Source organism: Salmo salar, chromosome ssa09 (assembly GCF_905237065.1).
Source record: "Salmo salar chromosome ssa09, Ssal_v3.1, whole genome shotgun sequence".
NCBI classification, from domain to species: domain Eukaryota; kingdom Metazoa; phylum Chordata; class Actinopteri; order Salmoniformes; family Salmonidae; genus Salmo; species Salmo salar.
Window position 1 is genome coordinate 78749563 of NC_059450.1, and position 21216 is coordinate 78770778.

The following is a 21216-nucleotide window of genomic DNA, read 5'->3' on the forward strand; positions in this document are numbered from 1 at the left end:
TTCAATTATAATTCACTGTATCACAATTCCAGTGGGTCAGAAGTTTACATACCCTAAGTTGACTGTGCCTTTAAACAGATTGGAAAATTCCATAACATTATCTCATGGCTTTAGAAGCTTCTGATAGGCTAATTGACATCATTTGAGTGAATTGGAGGTGTACCTGTGGATGTATTTCAAGGCCTACCTTCAAACTCAGTACCTCTTTGCTTGACATCATGGGAAAATCAAAAGAAATCAGCCAAGACCTCAGAATTTTTTTTGGAGACCTCCACAAGTCTGGTTGATCCTTGGGAGCAACGCCTGAAGGTACCACGTTCATCTGTACAAACTATAGTATGCAAGTTTAAACACCATGGGACCACGCAGCCATCATACCGCTCAGGAAGGAGACGCGTTCTGTCTCCTAGAGATGAACGTACTTTGGTGCGAAAAGTGCAGATCAATCCCAGAACAACAGCAAATGACCTTGTGAAGATGCTGGAGGAAACAGGTACAAAAGTATCTATTTCCACAGTAAAACGAGTCCTATATCGACATAACCTGAAAGGCCGCTCAGCAAGGAAGAAGCCACTGCTCCAAAACCGCCATAAAAAAGCCAGACTACAGTTTGCAACTGCACATGGGGACAAAGATCGTACTTTTTGGAGAAATGTCCTTTGGTCTGATGAAACAAAAATAGAACTGTTTGGCCATAATGACCATTGTTATGTTTGGAGGAAAAAGGGGGAGGCTTGCAAGCTGAAGAACACCATCCCAACCGTGAAGAACGGGGGTGGCAGCATCATGTTGTGGGGGTGCTTTGCTGCAGGAGGGACTGGTGCACTACACAAAATAGAAGGCATCATGAGGCATGAAAATTATGTGGATATATTGAAACAACATCTCCAGATATCAGTCAGGAAGTTAAAGCTTGGTCGCAAATGGGTCTTCCAAATGGACAATGACCCTAAGCATACTTCCAAAGTTGTGGCAAAATGACTTAAGGACAACAAAGGCAAGGTATTGGAGTGGCCATCACAAAGCCCTGACCTCAATCCTATAGAAAATTGGTGGGCGGAACTGAAAAAGCTTGTGCGAGCAAGGAGGCCTACAAACTTGACTCAGTTACACCAGCTCTGTCAGGAGGAATGGGCCAAAATTCACCCAACTTATTGTGGGAAGCTTGTAGAAGGCTACCTGAAGCATTTGACCCAAGTTAAACAATTTAAAGGCTATGCTACCAAATACTAATTGAGTGTATGTAAACTTCTGACCCACTGGGAATGTGATGAAAGAAATAAAAGCTGAAATAAATCCCTCTCTACTATTATTCTGACATTTCACAATCTTAAAATAAAGAGGCGATCCTACCTGACCTAAGACGGGGAATTTTTACTAGGATTAAATGTCAGGAATTGTGAAAAACGGAGTTTAATGTATTTGGCTAAGGCTAAGGTGTATGTAAACTTCCGACTTCAACTGTAGCATGACACAGAGTATTAGACAAGTGAAGAAATGGCGTTTTAATTAGTCAGTGCCCAAGTTGGCAAAGGGTATTATGCCATGACGCCGCACCCCTCCCAAGGGAGACTGTGACGTAGAAGTCCGTCACTGGCCGCGGGCAGCATTTGGTACTTTAACGCACGCACACATTCATCACTCCTCCCTGCTCCGTTATCAGATAAGTTAACAATGTGGGTCGACACACAAGTTAACGTCTCTATCTTAGTACATACATTTCACACTTACTTCAGTAACCAGTTAGGGTATAAAGAAATAAAGACAGGTGTTCATATTTAATATAAGCAATATTTAGTATACTTATCGATGTTATGGATGAGCGCAGTTGTTTGTTCTGTTCCTCTCTCTCTCCATCTCTGTAGCTTCCAGGTATGCTGGATAAGGACCCGAGCTAAGGGAATTGGGCTTACTTTGTAGTGCCTGTCCGGAATGGCTCATTAATGTAAACGGGCATATTGGAAGACACTGTCAGTAGTGATGTAATTTTGTAAATGTTATATTGTGATGTTGTTTCATAAACGTGTTGCAATGTATATATTTTGGTATGTTTAGATAAATGGAAACTGTATGTTGAATAGGTAATTGCTTAATTAATTAGTGTTAATTGTTCTGAGGGGAGGGGCTACCCCTACAAAAGGAGCCTCTCTTTCAGTTCATGGGGGGCATTTTGGATTGAGCTGTGGGTGGGGCAGCTTTGTTTTTAAGCTGTCCCATAAGGTATACGTTTGATGGCAGTACTGTTGTTTTGTTCCGGAATCACTATGTAAATAAACACCGTTGCACAGAAGAACTTTTGCGGCTCCGCCATCTTTTTATTTTTTATAGAGGTTAGGTTTTCCAGTTTAGCCTTCTGGCCTACTCTACGTGACAGAGACATTACCCATAAATCTGTCTGACTAAAGTGTTGCTGTCACAGCAGTATTATCAGCAGACAGCAGTGGTGTTGAGGCCTGGCCTACCTCTCTTCTGCAGGATGGCGCTGCCGCTCCTCCGTCCAATGTGGTTCTCCACATAGCAGGTGTAGTTTCCCAGGTCCGTCTCCTCCACCGCGTCAAAGGTTAAGGACAGCTCCACCTCCTTTTCCCCTAAGTGTTCCTTCAGCACCCTGTGTAGAAGAAGAGGAGGAGGGGGGTTATGCAGTACAAGAAATAGGGTTAAGAAATTATTTACTAAATAAACTAAAGTAAAAAAAAGAAGAAAAAAAGTAACACAATAAAATAACAATACTGTGTGGTAGCAGAGAGAGCATTCTATGACTTGGGTGACTGGAGTCTTTTGACAATTTTTTGGGCCTTCCTCTGACACTGCCTAGTATATAGGTCCTGGATGGCAGGCAGCTTGGCCCCAGTGATGTACTGAGCCGTACGCACTACCCTCTGTAGCGCCTTATAGTCAGATGCGAACAGTTGCCATACCAGGCGGTGATGCAACCGGTCAGGATGCTCTTGATGGTGCAGCTGTAGAACCTTTTGAGGATCTGGGGACCAAGGCCAAATCTTTTCAGTCTCCTGAGCGAAAAAGGTGTTGTCACGACTGTCTTGGTGTGTTTGGACCATGATAGTTTGTTGGTGATGTGGGCCCCAAGGAACTTAACTTTCGACCCGCTCCGCTACAGCCCTGTCGGCCGCCTTTTTCCTGTAGTCCACAATCATCTCCTTTGTCTTGCTTACGTTGAGGGAGAGGTTGCTGTCCTGGCACCCCACTGCCAGTTCTCTGACCTCCTTCCTATAGGCTGTATTGGGAACAGGGACTATGCTGGTCTGCTTGAAACATGTTGGTATTACAGACTCGGTCAGGGAGAGGTTGAAAATGTCAGTAAAGACACTTTACAGTTGGTCCGCGCATGCTCTGAGTACACGTCCTGGTAATCTGTCTGGCCCCGCGGCCTTGTGAATGTTGACCTGTTGAAAAGTCTTGATCACATCGGCTACGGAGAGCATGATCACACAGTAGTCTGGAAGAGGTGGTGCTCTCATGCATGCTTCAGTGTTGCTTTTCTCGAAGCGAGCATAAAAGGCATTTAGCTCGTCTGGTAGGCTTGCATCACTAGGAAGCTTGCAGCTGGGTTTCCCTTTGAAGTCCATAATAGTTTGCAAGCCCTGCCACATCCGGTGAGCATTAGAGCCAGTGTAGTAGGATTGAATCTTAGTCCTGTATTGATGCTTTGCCTGTTTGATTGCTCATTTGAGGGCATAGCGGCATTTCTAATAAGCATCCGGATTAGTGTCCCGCTCCTTGAAAGTGTTAGCTCTAGCCTTTAGCTCGGTGCAGATGTTGCCTGTAATCCATGGCTTCTGGTTGGGATATGTAGGTACGGTCGCTGTGTGGACGACGTCATCAATAAACTTATTGATGAAGTTGGTGACTGAGGTCGTATACTCCTCAATGCCATTGAGTGAATCCCAGAACATATTCCAGTCTGTGCTAGCAAAACAGTCCTGTAGCGTAGCATCTGCGTCATCTGACCACTTCCGTATTGAGCGAGTCACTGGTACTTCCTGCTTTCGTTTTTGCTTGTAAGCAGGAATCAGGAGGATAGAATTATGGTCAGATTTGCCAAATGGAGGGTGAGGGAGAGCTTTGTATGCGTCTCTGTGTGTGGCGTAAAGGTGATCTAGAGCTTTCTTTTCCTCTGGTTGCACATGTGACATGCTGGTAGAAATGAGGTAAAACGGATTTAAGTTTGCCTGCATTAAAATCCCCGGCCACTAGGAGTGCCGCTTCTGGATGAGCGTTTTCTTGTTTTCTTATGGCCTTATATAGCTAGTTGAGTGTGGTCTTCATGCCAGCATCAGTTTGTGGTGGTAAATAGACAGCTATGAAAAATATAGATGAAAACTCTCTTAGTAGATAGTGTGGTCTACAGTTTATCATGAGGTACTCTACCTCAGGCGAGCAATACCTCGAGATCTCTTTAATATTAGACATCACGCACCAGTTGTTATTGACAAATAGACACACACCACCACTCGTCTTACCAGACTGTGTTCTGTGGTGCCGATGCACAGAAAACCCAGCCAACTGTATATTATCCGTGTCGTCATTCAGCTACGACTCGGTGAACATAAGATATTACAGTTTTTAATGTCCTGTTGGTAGGATAGTCTCGAGCGGAGATCATCCAGGTAATTTTCCAGTGATTGTACATTGTCCAATAGAACGGATGGTAGAGGCGGGTTACCCACTAACTGATTAATTTTCTCAAGGCACCCCAATCTCCCCTGTATTTCCGTCTTTTCTTCACACGAATGACAGGGATTTGGGCCAGGTCTCAGAGAAGCAGTATATCCTTTGCGTCGGACTCAATAAAGAAAAAAAAATCTTCATCCAGTTTGAGGTGAGTAATCACTGTTCTGATATCCAAAGGCTCTTTTCAGTCATAAGAGACGGTAGCAGCAACATTATGTACAAAATAAGTTACAAACAATGCGAAAAACACACAAATAGCACAGTTGGTTAGGAGCCCGTAAAATGTCAGCCATCCCCTCCGGCACCATTCTAAATGTTAGGGAGGACTATGCTGCACATCCACGTTAGGAAGGATAATGCTGTACCTCCACGTTAGGAAGGAGGACGCAGTTCTAGAGGTGAGAGGGAGGCGTAATACGTAATTAGTGGCTCCGCTGGAAGAAAACAAAACCAGCGCAGAGGCGTGAAAACTCTACCCCACAAGAGCACTTCAAAACCTTGAAATGAAAATAAAGAGCAGGTCTTTGCAGTGCCACTGAGAAGGACTGATGTGATGCGGCGATTTGTGTTAGAGGTCATTCTGAAGGATGAGCTACTTGCTAAAATTCCCCATCAGAAGAGAATATTCATAGTCAGGCATACGCATATGTTCACTTGGACCATCACAAACACACAGACAGACAGACACACAGACAGACAGAGACACTCACACACACACGCCCACAAACACACAATATGCACACAGTCTCTTCCTCTTTCTTTCTCTCCAGCTCTTTCTCCCTCTCAATTTCAATGTTTAATTTAAGGGCTTATTGGCATATGTTGACATTGCCAAAGCAAGGGAAGTAGATGATAATAATCAAAAGTGAAATAAACAATAAAAATGAACAGTAAACATTACACTCACATAAGTTCCAAAAGAATAGAGACATTTCAAATGTCATATTATGTCTATATACAGTGTTGTAACGACGTGCAAATAGTTATTAAAGTACAAAAGGGAAAATAAATAAACATAAATATGGGTTGTATTTACAGTGGTGTTTGTTTTTCACTGGTTGCCCTTTTCTTGTGGCAACAGGTGAAAAATCTTGCTGCTGTGATGTCACACTGTGGTATTTCACCCAGTAGATATGGGAGTTCATCAGTTTATTATTGGATTTGTTTTCTAATTATTTGTGGATCTGTGTAATCTGAAGGAAATATGTGTCTCTAATATGGTCATACATTTGGCAGGAGGTTAGGAAGTGCAGCTCAGTTTCCACCTCATTTTGCAGGCATTGTGCACACAGCCTGTCTTCTCTTGAGAGCCAGATCTGCCTCTCTCTCCGATTGCATTAGTCCACCAGGAGCATTGAGAGAAACTGGGTCAGAGTATCTTACTGCACTAACCTGACCTGGACTTCTTTGTATGAAATCTCAGACATATTTCTACTGAAAACTGGCACCTCCTTTGTTCTTAGGGTTATTAGAGCCTCTTAAATAAGTAGCCTTTTCCCCTCTCCCTTCTTAGTCATCATTCTTGGCTGTTCACCAATGGTGCAGACAGAAAATGCCAGTCTGCCTGTGAACAAATAACTCACTCTGCTCTGTACAGTATCTTTGTATCTCCGCCTCTGGCCATTCATGTGATAATATCTGCTTTTCTTAGTGAATTTCAGGCACTTTCCCATCTCATCTGCACAGCTGTAGAGACATCCAGCCTCGTTTTTTTGGCGAGAGAGAGAGACATTTGTTGGTTTTGGTTTGGCCATGTGCTGGTGGGGCGGCTCCAGGCATAAGTGACATAAGCGGTCACTTAGGGCCCCAAGCTGCTAGGGGGTCCCCAACCTAGGAACTCAGTTCGGGGTCAGTTGAATAGTAGAATAATAGAGCGTTTGAAATTTGGTTGTGCATCAGTCATTTTTCTCTTGTTATGTCAGTCTCTGACAGTCACTCAATTATCCATGTCAGCAAAACAGTTAAATAATCTAGCCAGCTATCTGAACTTGTAGCAAATCTAATTTTACTGCTCACATACACGTGTTTAGCAGATGTTATTGTGGGTGTAGCAAAATGCTTGTTTCTAGCTCCAACAGTGTAGTAATATCTAACAAGTAATATTTAACAATTTCACAACAATACACACAACACACACAAATCTAAAGTAAAGGAATAGAATTAAGAATATATCAATATTTTGACGAGCAATGTCAGAGCGACATAGACTAAGATACAGTAGAATAGAATAGAATACAGTATATACATTTGAGATGAGTAACGCAAAATATGAAAACATTATTAAAGTGACTAGTGTTCCATTATTAAAGTGGCCAGTCATTTCATGTCTATGTATATAGGGCAGCGTCCTGTGACACTGGGTGCTTTATGTGTCCTGGAGGGTAGGTAGTTTGCCCTTAGTGATGCGTTGGGCAGACCGCACCACCCTCTGGAGAGCCCTCCGGTTGCGGGTGGTGCAGTTGCCGTACCAGGCGGTGATGCAGCCCGACAGGATGCTCTCAATTGGACACCTGTAAAAGTTTGTGTGGGTTTTAGGTGTCAAGCCACATTTCTTCAGCCTCCTGAAGTTAAAGAGGTGCTGTTGCGCCTCCTTCACCACTCTGTCTGTGTGGGTGGACCATTTCAGTTTGTCAGTGATGTGTACGCCGAGGAACTTGAAGCTTTCCACCTTCACTGCGGTCCCGTCAACGTGGTTCGGGGGTGCTCCTTCTGCTGTTTCCTGAAGTCCACGATCAGCTCCTTTGTTTTGTTTGACATTGGGTGAGAGGTTATTTTCCTGGCACCACACTCCCAGGGCCCGCACCTCCTCCCTGTAGGCTGTCTCGTCATTGTTGATAATTAGGCCTACTACTGTTGTGTCGTCTGCAAACTTGATGATTGGCTGAATACTGCCAGCAGTAGATAGTAGAGTTATAATTGTAGTGGTGGGTTCTGGTGTGGAGTCAGTTCAGTAGCTTTGAAATCCTGTACTTTATTACTTTAATATGCTACTGGCTACTCCAGGCTAGTGAGATGATGCTACTGGCTACTCCAGGCTAGTGAGATGATGCTACTGGCTACTCCAGGCTGGGGAGTTGATGCTACTGGCTACTCCAGGCTGGGGAGTTGATGCTACTGGCTACTGGGGAGATGATGCTACTGGCTACTGGGGAGATGATGCTACTGGCTACTAGGGAGATGATGCTACTGGCTACTGGGGAGATGATGCTATTGGCTACTGGGGAGATGATGCTATTGGCTACTCCAGGCTGGGGAGTTGATGCTACTGGCCCCTGGGGAGGTGATGCTACTGTCTACTGGGGAGGTGACGCTACTGACTACTGGGGAGGTGACGCTACTGGCTACTGGGGAGGTGATGCTACTGGCTACTGGTGAGGTGATGATACTGGCTACTGGGGAGGTGATGCTAATGGATACTGGGGAGGTGATGCTGCTGGCTACTGGGGAGGTGATGCTACTGGCTACTGGTGAGGTGATGCTAATGGATACTGGGGAGGTGATGATACTGGCTACTGGGGAGGTGATGCTGCTGGCTACTGGGGAGGTGATGCTACTGGCTACTGGTGAGGTGATGCTAATGGATACTGGGGAGGTGATGCTGCTGGCTACTGGGGAGGTGATGCTACTGGCTACTGGGGAGGTGATGCTACTGGAGAGTTGATGCTGCTGGCTACTGAGGAGGTGATGCTACTGGCTACTGGGGAGGTGATGCTACTGGCTACTGGGGAGGTGATGCTACAGGCTACTGGGGAGGTGATGCTACTGGCTACTGGGGAGGTGATGCTACTGGCTACTGGAGTGTTGATGCTGCTGGCTACTGGAGTGTTGATGCTGCTGGCTACTGGTGAGGTGATGCTAATTGATACTGGGGAGGTGATGCTGCTGGCTACTGGGGAGGTGATGCTACTGGCTACTGGGGAGGTGATGCTACTGGCTACTGGAGAGTTGATGCTGCTGGCTACTGAGGAGGTGATGCTACTGGCTACTGGGGAGGTGATGCTACTGGCTACTGGGGAGGTGATGCTACTGGCTACTGGTGAGGTGATGCTACTGGCTACTGGTGAGGTGATGATACTGGCTACTGGGGAGGTGATGCTACTGGCTACTGGAGTGTTGATGCTGCTGGCTACTGAGGAGGTGATGCTCATGGATACTGGGGAGGTGATGCTGCTGGCTACATGGGAGGTGATGCTATTGGCTACTGGGGAGATGATGCTATTGGCTACTCCAGGCTGGGGAGTTGATGCTACTGGCCCCTGGGGAGTTGATGCTACTGTCTACTGGGGAGGTGACGCTACTGACTACTGGGGAGGTGACACTACTGGCTACTGGGGAGGTGATGCTACTGGCTACTGGGGAGGTGATGCTACTGGCTACTGGTGAGGTGATGCTACTGGCTACTGGAGAGTTGATGCTGCTGGCTACTGGTGAGGTGATGCTACTGGCTACTGGGGAGGTGATGCTGCTGGCTACTGGGGAGGTGATGCTACTGGCTAGTGGAGAGTTGATGCTGCTGGCTACTGGGGAGGTGAGAGTACTGGCTACTGGAGAGTTGATGCTGCTGGCTACTGGAGAGTTGATGCTGCTGGCTACTGGGGAGGTGATGCTAATGGATACTGGGGAGGTGATGCTGCTGGCTACTGGGGAGGTGATGCTACTGGCTATTGGGGAGGTGAGAGTACTGGCTACTGGAGAGTTGATGCTGCTGGCTACTGGAGAGTTGATGCTGCTGGCTACTGGGGAGGTGATGCTAATGGATACTGGGGAGGTGATGCTGCTGGCTACTGGGGAGGTGATGCTACTGGCTATTGGGGAGGTGAGAGTACTGGCTACTGGAGAGTTGATGCTGCTGGCTACTGGAGAGTTGATGCTGCTGGCTACTGGGGAGGTGATGCTACTGGCTACTGAGGAGGTGATGCTACTGGCTACATGGGAGGTGATGCTACTGGCTACGTGATGCCAATGGCTAATGGGGAGGTGATGCTACTGGCTACTGGGGAGGTGATGCTAATAGATACTGGGGAGGTGATGCTACTGGATACTGGGGAGGTGATGCTAATGGATACTGGGGAGGTGATGCTAATGGATACTGGGGAGGTGATGCTAATGGATACTGGGGAGGTGATGCTACTGGATACTGGGGAGGTGATGCTACTGGATACTGGGGAGGTGATGCTACTGGATACTGGGGAGATGATGCTACTGGATACTGGGGAGGTGATGCTACTGGATACTGGGGAGGTGATGCTAATGGATACTGGGGAGGTGATGCTAATGGATACTGGGGAGGTGATGCTAATGGATACTGGGGAGGTAATGCTAATGGATACTGGGGAGGTGATGCTAATGGATACTGGGGAGGTGATGCTAATGGATACTGGGGAGGTGATGCTACTGGATACTGGGGAGGTGATGCTACTGGATACTGGGGAGGTGATGCTACTGGATACTGGGGAGGTGATGCTAATGGATACTGGGGAGGTGATGCTAATGGATACTGGGGAGGTGATGCTAATGGATACTGGGGAGGTGATGCTAATGGATACTGGGGAGGTGATGCTACTGGATAGTGGGGAGGTGATGCTAATGGATACTGGGGAGGTGATGCTAATGGATACTGGGGAGGTGATGCCACGTGCTACTGGGCAGAAGATGCTACTGGCTACTGGGTAGAAGATGCTACTGCCTACTCTAGGCTGGGGAGTTGATGTTACTGGCTACTCCAGGCTGGGGAGTTGATGTTACTGGCTACTCCAGGCTGGGGAGTTGATGTTACTGGCTACTCCAGGCTGGGGAGTTGATGCTACTGGCTACTCCAGGCTGGGAAGTTGAGACAACTATTTGTCATTTGATAGGAGCGGTTACATTTCCATGACAGCTATGTGGTAATTACTAGCTTTATGTGGTAATTACTATATTTATATGGTAATTACTGTACGTGCTTTATGTGGTAATAACTTGCTTTATATGGTAATTACTAGCTTTATGTGGTAATTACTAGCTTTATGTGGTAATTACTAGCTTTCCAACAAGAGGGTGAACTCTTATCATCTTTCAGAAGTAGCAGTCTGCTACTTCCAACAAGCCCGGATTTACCCTGAATTAAATTGTTACATGATTAGTTTCTCATTGTATGCATGAGGAATTTCCCCTCTGTCCATTTAGACTGTAGTACAAATCCTGGAGCTGATATCGAAGCAGAAATCCCCTCCCGCTGATGGAGGTATTATGCTGTCAGTCACAGTGGACAGCACAGGATGTGGCAGTGGAACATCACACTCCTAATTACGCCTGATGATTTTTCAGACCCACAAGACATTACTCCACAACCCTAATGGGCATAATCTGCTAGTGTCAGTCACATCCACACTGGTTTCTGTATATAGCCAGAAACTAGACACTTCCACCATCAGAAACAGAGAAAGAGGAAAAGTTTGCAGTGATAGATTATATACAGTACCTGACTTCACTTTCTTTAATGTGACCTGCCAGCTCCTCCACAAACTTCTCCCCCTTCATCCAGTAGATGATATGTCTAGACTCCCCACTGTAGCCGAAGAAGGCCTTACAGTCTAGACTGAGGGGCATACCTGGAATGACAAAGAAGGCAACATTTGACAAGCGCACATTTACCTGAGAGAACTGAGAAAAGAACCCACTGGCAGACACACATACACATGTATACACAGACACACAAGCGCACAGACACACACACACGCACGCACGCGCACGCACGCACACACACACACACACACACACACACACACACACACACACACACACACACACACACACACACACACACACACACACACACACACACACACACACACACACACACACACACACACACACACACACACACACACACACACACACACACAATCCAAGCTCTATCCCAAACTCCTTTGAACAACACTGTCAACTAGAACCACTACCCATTTCAAATAACACACCATCATGCCCCATCTTGGCCAAACATGGTGGTGGGTCCACAACATCCTAGGCTGGGTGTGTAATAAAGTGGAGTCCTGTAATGCTTTGTTTATTGAGTGCAGGCTAGGTGCCCCCTGGCATCACAGGGAAAAACCTGCTGCATCCAGCCAGCCCAGGGGTCTCTACAGACACACAGGGCCAAACAAGGCAGTTGGTTGGTTCCAAACACCACGTGAATGACAAGCTACAGTAATGCCTGGTCGCTGACTGCCAGCCCGGCATCACCAGAAATCAAAGGCTAGGATTACTGTGATGATCCAAGAAAACAAGTGACCCCTTCTGCCACCCCCCATCGTTCTCCTCCACTCCCTCAGGTTGTTTGAGGAAGCATCACTTTGGATTTTAAAATGTGTTTTTGGCAGCAGGGTGTGTGTGTGTGTGTGTGTGTGAGTGTGTTTGCTCTTCCCATGTTCACAGGGGTATGGGCTAATGAGGTGTGGCAGGTTAGTCTTTGCAGATGGCTCCGAAGGTCTTACAAGGTAGTAAAAGCGGTCACACGTCGAGCCGTTTGGATAAACATCAGAATCAACATGACTTTGTGTTGTAGAGCTGACAGCTCCGAGAGGGGGCTGGAGACGTGTGATCTGTGCAGCTGTCTGGAACCTGTCATTAACGGCAACTGTAACGATAAACAACCCTCAAAAACAATACTCTTAAAAACCCGCCTCTTGCCCACTTTTTTCATTTGCTGATGATTATGTAAATCAAATAATACAATTAAGTGCCAGTGAACCTGTTTCTCTCTCTCTCTCTCTCTCACGCTCTCTCTCACTCTGTCTCTCTCTCTCTCAATTCAATGGCTTTATTGGCATGGGAAACATATGTTTATATTGCCAAAGCAAGTGAAGTAGATAATAAACAAACGTGAAATAAACAATACAAATGAACAGTAAACATTACACTCACAGAAGTTCCAAAAGAAAAAAGACATTTCAAATGTTATATTATGTCTATATACAGTGTTGTAACGACGTGCAAATAGTTAATGTACAAAATATGGGTTTGTTCTTGTCACGTGTGATCCCTCTCCGGCCTCTAGGTCACCAGGCTGCTTGTTATGGCACACACCTGTTACCATCATTATGCGCACCTGCGCATCATCAGACTCACCTGGACTCCATCACCTCCCTGATTACCTTCCCTATATATGTCACTCCCTTTGGTTCCTTCCCCAGGCATTATTGTTTCTGTTCCAGTGTTAAGTCTGTGCGTTGTTCGTGTTTCTTGTTTAATGTTGCGTTTATTTATTAAAACACTCACTCCCTGAAATTACTTCCGACTCTCAGCGCACATCATTACAGTTCTTCACTGGTTGCCCTTTTCTTGTAGGTTACAAATCTTGCTGCTGTGATGGCACACTGTGGTATTTCACCCAGTAGATATGGGAGTTTATCAAAATTGGGTTTGTTTGTGTAATCTGAGGGAAATATGTGTCTCTAATAGGGTCATACATTTGGAAGAAGTGCAGCTCAGTTTCCACCTCATTTTGTGGGTAGTGTACACATAGCCTGTCTTCTCTTGATAGCCAGGTCTGCCTACGGCAGCCTTTCTCAATAGCAAGGCTATGCTCACTGAATCTGTACATAGTCAAAGCTTTCCTTAAGTTTGGGTCAGTCACAGTGGGCAGGTGTTCTGCCACTGTGTACTCTCTGTTTAGGGCCAAATAGCATTCTAGTTTGTTGTTTTTTTGTTAATTCTTTCCAATGTGTTAAGTAATTATCTTTTAGTTTTCTCATGATTTGGTTGGGTCTAATTGTGTTGCTGTCCTGGGGCTCTGTGGAGACTGTTAGTGTTTGTGAACAGAGCCCCAGAACCAGCTTGCTTAGGGGGCTCTTCTCCAGGTTCATCTCTCTGTAGGTGATGGCTTTGTCATGGAAGGTTTGGGAATCACTTCCTTTTAGGTGGTTGTAGAATTGAACGGTTCTTTTCTAGATTTTGACAATTAGCGGGTATCGGCCTAATTCCGCATTATTTGTTGTACGTTGTACACAGAGGATATTTTTGATATATATGTTGAAGAGATTGGGGCTGCATCCCTGTCTCACCCCATGGCCCTGTGGAAAGAAATGTGGTTTTTTCCAATTTTAACCGCACACTTGTTGTTTGTGTACATGGATTTTATAATGTTGTATGTTTTCCCCCAACACCACTTTCCATTAATTTGTATAGCAGACCCTCATGCCAAATTGAGGCAAAAGCTCTTTTTAAATCAACAAAGCATGAGAAGACTTTGCCTTTGTTTTTTTTCGTTTTTTTTTTGGTCAATTAGGGTGTGCAGGGTGAATATGTGGTTTGTCATACGGTAATTTGGTAAAAAGCTAATTTGACATTTGCTCAGTACATTGCTTTCACTGAGGAAATGTACGAGTCTGCTGATAATGATAACGTAGTGGATTTTCCCAAGGTTGCTGTTGATGCATATCTCATGGTAGTTATTGGGGTGAAATTTGTCTCCACTTTTGTGGATTGGGGTGATCAGTCCTTGGTTCCAAATATTGAGGAAGATGCCAGAGCTGAGGATGATGTTAAAGAGTTTAAGTATATGCAACTGGAATTTGTTGTCTATATATTTTATAATTTCATTTAGGATACCATCAACACCACAGGCCTTTTTGGGTTGGTGTAACGGCTGTCTGAAGAGAGAGTAGACCAAGGTGCAGCGGAGTTAGTGTTCATCTTCAGGAATTTATTAAACAACGTGAACACTATACAAAATCAAGAAAACCGACAGCCAAACAGTACTGTCAGGTGCAAACACGAAACAGAAACAATTACCCACAAAACTCCAACGGAAAACAGGCACTTATGTGTGACTCCCAATCAGCAACAACACTCTACAGCTGTGCCTGATTGGAAGCCACACGGCTAAAATCAATGAAACAAACCAACATAGAAAATGCACATAGAACACCCACCCAATGTAACACCCTGGCCTAACCAAAATAAAGAACAAAAACCCCTCTCCATGGCCAGGGCGTTACAGTACCCCCCCCCCCAAAGGTGCGGACTCCGACCGCAAAACCTGACTCTGAAGGGGAGGGTCCGGGTGGGCCTTCTTACGGCGGCGGCTCAGGTGCGGGACGTGGCCTCTGCTCCACCCTCGGCGTCGCCCTCTTAGGTGGCACACCTGGCCGCGCCGAAGGTCTGGTGGGCGACGCTGGCTGGCGGGCGGTGATAGCTGCGCCCGGCTGGCGGGCGGCGATGGCTGCGCCCGGCTGGCGGGCGACCCTGGTTGCGCCTGACTGGCAGGCGGTGATGGTTGCGCCCGGCTGGCGGGCGATCCTGGTTGCGCCCGGCTTAACACCCAGGCCTAACCAAAATAAAGAACAAAAACCCCTCTCTATGGCCAGGGCGTTACAGTTGGAGGGTTTGTATATTGTCCTGTTGTTCATTCAATGTAATTGGAGAATCCAGTGGGTTCTGGTAGTCTTTAATAGTTGATTCTAAGATTTGTATTTGATCATGTATGTTTTTGTTGATTGAACTTTGTTATATAGTCCAAAATATTTGAGAAGTGGTTCATCCATATATCTCAATTTTGGATAGATAACTCTTTGTGTTTTTGTAATAACCATCTGAGGCCCCCTTCTGCTTCAAACAGAGAATGAGGGAATATTTGAATATGGGCCATTGTTATATGAGTGAAATGGTGTCTTGGAATGAGAATATAACTAATTGAAGAGAAAAAAAGCAAAGAGCTTTTACCCTCCACACTACCTGTTACGTGTTCTGTTTTTGCTATGAGGAGGTGACTTCCCCTGGTATTGTTACATGGGAATGATGCCTCTGTATGTCTGGCAATCTTTCCAGGTGGACAAAGCCACTTCATTTTCAAATCAAATCAAAGTTTATTTGTCACGAGCGCTGAATACAATAGACCTTGCTTACTTACAGGCTCTAGCCAATAGTGCAAAAAGGTGTTAGGTGAACAATAGCTAAGTTCCCAAGTTCTCTCACGTCACCCCGCTCCTCCGCACACTCCACTGGCTTCCAGTTGAAGCTCGCATCTGCTACAAGACCATGGTGCTTGCCCACGGAGCTGTGAGGGGAACGGCACCTCCGTACCTTCAGGCTCTGATCAGTCCCTACACCCAAAGATGGGCACTGCGTTCATCCACCTCTGGCCTGCTCGTCTCCCTACCTCTGCGGAAGCACAGTTCCCGCTCAGCCCAGTCAAAACTGTTCGCTGCTCTGGCACCCCAATGGTGGAACAAACTCCCTCACGACGCCAGGACAGCGGAGTCAATCACCACCTTCCGGAGACACCTGAAACCCCAGCTCGTCTGCTAAATTACGTAAATGTAAATGTAAGTAAAGAAATAAAACAACAGTAAAAAGACAGGCTATTGTCACGTCCTGAACAGAAAAGGGGTTATTTGTTATTATAGTTTGGTCAGGACATGGCAGGGGGTGTTTGTTTTATGTGGTTCGTGGTTTGTTGGGCTATGTACTTATGTAAGAGGGGTGTTTGTTTTATGTGTTCTGGTTTTTTTGGTCTATATTCTATGTTAGTGTATTTCTATGTTCAGTCTAGTCTATCGATTTGTATGTTTAGTTCATTGGATTGACCTTCAATTGGAGGCAGCTGTTCCTCGTTGCCTCTGATTGAAGGTCCTATGTATAGGGGTGTTTTTGTAAAGGGATTTGTGGGTAGTTGTTTCCTGTTTTGTGTCTGTGCACCTAACAGGACTGTTTAGTGTCGTTCGTTGTTTTGTATACGTGATTTGTTTGTTTTTCCTTCTTTTGATTTAATAAAGAGGATGAGTATACACGTTCCCGCTGCACCTTGGTCCAATCCTTACGACGCCCGTTACAGAACTACCCACCACCAACGGACCAAGCAGCGAGGTAAGGAGCTGGAGAGGAGCTATCGGGAGTCGTGGACCTGGGAGGAGATCCTAGCCGGAGAGGGACCATGGAGGAAGGCTGGAGAGGATCGGGAGTGTTTTGCTGGAACACGGTTGGCATGGAAACCTGAGAGGCAGCCCCCAAAACATTTTTTGGGGGGGCACACGGGTAGTTTGGCTGGGCCAGGGTTGAGCCCTAAGCCAACTCCCCGTGCTTACCAAAGGCAGCGTAGTATTGGTCAGGCCCCGTGCTATGGGGTGATGCGCATGGCGTCGAGGCCAAGCATCCACAGGCCGGTATGCTCGGTGCCAGCGTCCTGCATTTGCCGGGGGGAAGCGGGCACCCAGCCAGTAAGGGTGGTGCCAGTCCTGCGCTCGAGACCGCCAGTGCGCCTTCACGGCCCAGTTTATCCTGTTCCCGCTCCCCGCACTAGCCCTGAGGTGCGTGTCTCCAGTCTGGCGTCTCCAAAGCCAGCACCACGCACCAGGCCTTCAGTGCGTCAGCCCAGTCCAGGATGTCCTGTTCTCGCTCCTCGCACTAGCCTTGGGGTGAGTGTCTCCAGTCTGGTACCTCCACTACCAGCCCCACGCACCAGGCCTCCAGTGCATTAGCCCAGTCCAGCTCGTCCTGCTCCTGCTCCTCGCACTAGCCCTGTGGTGTGTGTCCCTAGTCTGACACTTCCTAAGCAAGCTCCACGCATCAGGTCTTCAGTGCGCAGTCCCCGTCCAGAGCGTCCGGCAACAGTGCCTCGTCCAGAGTGTCCGGCAACAGTGCCTCGTCCAGAGTGTCCGGCAACAGTGCCTCGTCCAGAGTGTCCGGCAACAGTGCCTCGTCCAGAGTGTCCGGCAACAGTGCCTCGTCCAGAGTGTCCGGCAACAGTGCCTCGTCCAGAGTGTCCGGCGACAGTGCCCCGTCCAGAGCTTCCGGCGACAGTGCCCCGTAGAGAGACGGCCCACAGTCCAGAACCGAGAGAGACGGCCCACAGTCTGTGTGTTTAGAGTTATTGGTTTAGGTTTTGTTGTTTTAGGTGCATCCGGGTTATGCACCTTTGGGGGGGGGGGGTGTACTGTCACGTCCTGACCAGAAAAGGGGTTATTTGTTATTATAGTTTGGTCAGGACGTGGCAGGGGGTGTTTGTTTTATGTGGTTCGGGGTTTGTTGGGCTATGTACTTATGTAAGAGGGGTGTTTGTTTTATGTGTTCTGGGGTTTTTTGGTCTATGTTAGTGTATTTCTATGTTCAGTCTAGTCTATGTTTAGTTCATTGGATTGACCTTCAATTGGAGGCAGCTGTTCCTCGTTGCCTCTGATTGAAGGTCCTATGTATAGGGCTGTTTTGTAAAGGGATTTGTGGGTAGTTGTTTCCTGTTTTGTGTCTGTGCACCTGACAGGACTGTTTAGTGTCGTTCGTTGTTTTGTATACGTGATTTGTTTGTTTTTCCTTCTTTTGATTTAATAAAGAGGATGAGTATACACGTTCCCGTTGCACCTTGGTCCAATCCTTATGACGCCCGTTACAGCTATATACAGTAGCGAGGCTATAAAAGTAGCGAGGCTACATACAGACACCCGTTAGTCAGGCTGATTGAGGTAGTATTTACATGTAGATATGGTTAAAGTGACTATGCATATATGATGAACAGAGAGTAGCAGTAGAGTAAAAGAGGGGTTGGCGGGTGGTGGGTGGCGGGACACAATACAGATAGCCCGGTTAGCCAATGTGCGGGAGCACTGGTTGGTCGGCCCAATTGAGGTAGTATGTACATGAATGTATAGTTAAAGTGACTATGCATATATGAAAAAACAGAGAGTAGCAGCAGCGTAAAAAGAGGGGTCCCCAGATCTCCAGATCTCCTGTACCTCCTGATTAAATGAAAATACTTATGAAAGGACCCTTTGACTCCTCAACAACTTTACTTACAAAGACCATAAAGAATTCTCTCATCCTGTGTCCAAAATGGCACCCTAGAGTGCACTACTTTTGACCATGGCCCACAAGGCCCCGTTTGGAATTGAGCCTCACACTGCCATTAGAGGAAACATTACATAGCTGTTTTAAAAGAGGAGAGTTAGAAAGAATCAAGCCAGTTAAAGAGGATGAATGGGACCCCAGCAGTGAACCCATCCCTCAGTTGGTTCTGGTGATGGACCCTCAGCAGTGAACCCATCACACAGTGGGTTCTGGTGATGGACCCCAGCAGTGAACCCATTCCTCAGTGGGTTCTGGTGATGGACCCCAGCAGTGAACCCATCCCTCAGTGGGTTCTGGTGATGGACCCCAGCAGTGAACCCATCCCTCAGTTGGTTCTGGTGATGGACCCCAGCAGTGAACCCATCACACAGTGGGTTCTGGTGATGGACCCCAGCAGTGAACCCATCACACAGTGGGTTCTGGTGATGGACCCCAGCAGTGAACCCATCCCTCAGTGGGATCTGGTGATGGATGCCAGCAGTGAACCCATCCCTCAGTGGGTTCTGGTGATGGACGCCAGGAGTGAACCCATCCCTCAGTGGGTTCTGGTGATGGACCCCAGCAGTGAACCCATCCCTCAGTGGGTTCTGGTGATGGACCCCAGCAGTGAACCCATCACTCAGTGGGATCTGGTGATGGTCTCCAGCAGTAAACCCATCCCTCAGTGGGATCTGGTGATGGACGGCTGCAGTGAACCCATCACACAGTGCGATCTGATCACTGGCACTTAACACACAAGGAGTGAGATGATTAGTTACTTATACCATTATCGAAATGACATTTATTTGCCTGAGGGGGAAACAACAGCCAGAGGAAAGAGCAATATCTGAGACCAAATCAAGGCTGCTAAATAGCTAATCAAATGGCTACCCGCAGGGCCGGCTTTAGCCTTCTGGGGCCCTAAGCAAGATTTGGTTCGCCCCCCCCCACACCTTGCAGCAAAATGTTTTAGTGACACCCCTCTTGACGGAGAGAAGAAAACACATTTTAAAAGTACATTTCCTGCAATTCTACACATTTTGCCATGGGGAATAGAGAAAATCTTGCAGTTTTAAAGCAAGTTTTGCTATTGGACTAATATTTATTTTGTTGCAATTCTATAACAAATGTCATGCAATTCTACTCATCTTTTTCATGGGACAGAGCTAATTGTTTTGCAGTTTTACAACTTTCCTGCAATTCAATCCATTATGCCTTGGGGCAGAGATACTTTTTTGTAGTTGTAAAGCTAATTTCCTGTCATGACAGATGCAATATTAATATGATTTGAGTGAGAATGACTAACTAAATCAATGGGGGGCCCCTGGAGCCCAGGCCCTGGGCACACTTTCACACTCACCACATAGGTAGGGGTAAAGTGACTAGGCAACAGGATAGATAATAAATATCATTAACAGTTTATTTGTCACAGTATCTAACGAAGGTGGCGCCCCTCCTCGGTCGGGCGGCGCTCGGCGGTCGTCGTCGCCGGCCTATTAGCTGCCACCGATCGTTGTTTCTGTGTCTTTTGGTTTTGTCTGTCTATCCCGCACCTGTTTTGTGTCTGTCATTAGTGGGGGGTTATTTAGTGTGTATTTTCAGTTGGGGTTCTCGTGCGGGATTGTTTATTGTCTACTCAGTTGCGAGTGTAGCTGTTTTTTCGCTGGTTATTGTCCATTGTATTGCGGGCCACTCGGGCTGGGCCGGAGGACAGGCGGGCCACTCGGGCTGGGCCGGAGGGCAGGCGGGCCACTCGGGCTGGGCCGGAGGGCAGGCGGGCCACTCGGGCTGGGCCGGAGGGCAGGCGGGCCACTCGGGCTGGGCCGGAGGGCAGGCGGGCCACTCGGGCTGAGCCGGAGGGCAGGCGGGCCGCTCGGGCTGGGCCGGAGGGCAGGCGGGTCGCTCGGGCTGGGCCGGAGGGCAGACTGGCCGCTCGGGCTGGGCCGGAGGGCAGACGGGCCGCTCGGGCTGGGCCGGAGGGCAGACGGGCCGCTCGGGCTGATCCGGACAGACGGGCCGCTCTGGCTGATCCGGACAGACGGGCCGCTCTGGCTGATCCGGACAGACGGGCAGCTCTGGCGACTCCTGACTGGCGGGCAGCTCTGGCGACTCCTGACTGGCGGGCAGCTCTGGCGACTCCTGACTGGCGGGCAGCTCTGGCGACTCCTGACTGGCGGGCAGCTCTGGCGACTCCTGACTGGCGGGCAGCTCTGGCGACTCCTGACTGGCGGGCAGCTCTGGTGACTCCTGACTGGTGGGCAGCTCTGGCGACTCCTGACTGGCGGGCAGCTCTGGTGGCCCCAGACTGGCGAGGCTGGGCTGACGCACTAGATGCCTGATGCGTGGGGCTGGTACAGGACGTGCCAGCCTGGAGACACGCACCTCAAGGCTAGTGCGTGTAGCGGGGAACACTGGACCGTAGAGGCGCACTGGCGGTCTCGAGCGCAGGATTGGCATCACCCCTTCAGGCTCGATGCCCACTCTCCCCTGGCACATGTGGGGTGCTGGTACTGCGCATACCGGCCTGAAAATACCAGGCCTCACCACAGCACCTACCCCAAAGCACGGGACCTGTCCAGTCTGTTTCTGTCCAACAAGGGTATGGGGAGCTGGCCTGGGTCTCCAACCTCGCCCCGCCAAACAGCCCTTGTGCCCCCCCCAAAAAAAATCTTGGGGCTGCCTCTCGGGCTCCCTTACCCGCCGTGTTCCCCAGTCCTCGGCAGAATTCCT

The 21216-nt window shown here is 47.9% G+C and overlaps 1 protein-coding gene across 1 annotated transcript in view; it reads right to left on the reverse strand.

The window, feature by feature from the left end:
- The window catches only part of LOC106611984 (X-linked interleukin-1 receptor accessory protein-like 2), a 49491-nt gene extending 38219 nt beyond the window's left edge, over positions 1-11272 (reverse strand). Inside the window, exons 1-2 of the mRNA XM_014212730.2 lie at positions 11153-11272; positions 2463-2608 (exon numbers count right to left, since the gene is read on the reverse strand). Coding sequence (XP_014068205.2) covers positions 2463-2608; positions 11153-11211 — 205 coding nt within the window. The 5' untranslated portion in view covers positions 11212-11272. The remainder of the gene's footprint in view (positions 1-2462; positions 2609-11152) is intronic.
- Between the last annotated feature and the right edge of the window lie 9944 nt (positions 11273-21216).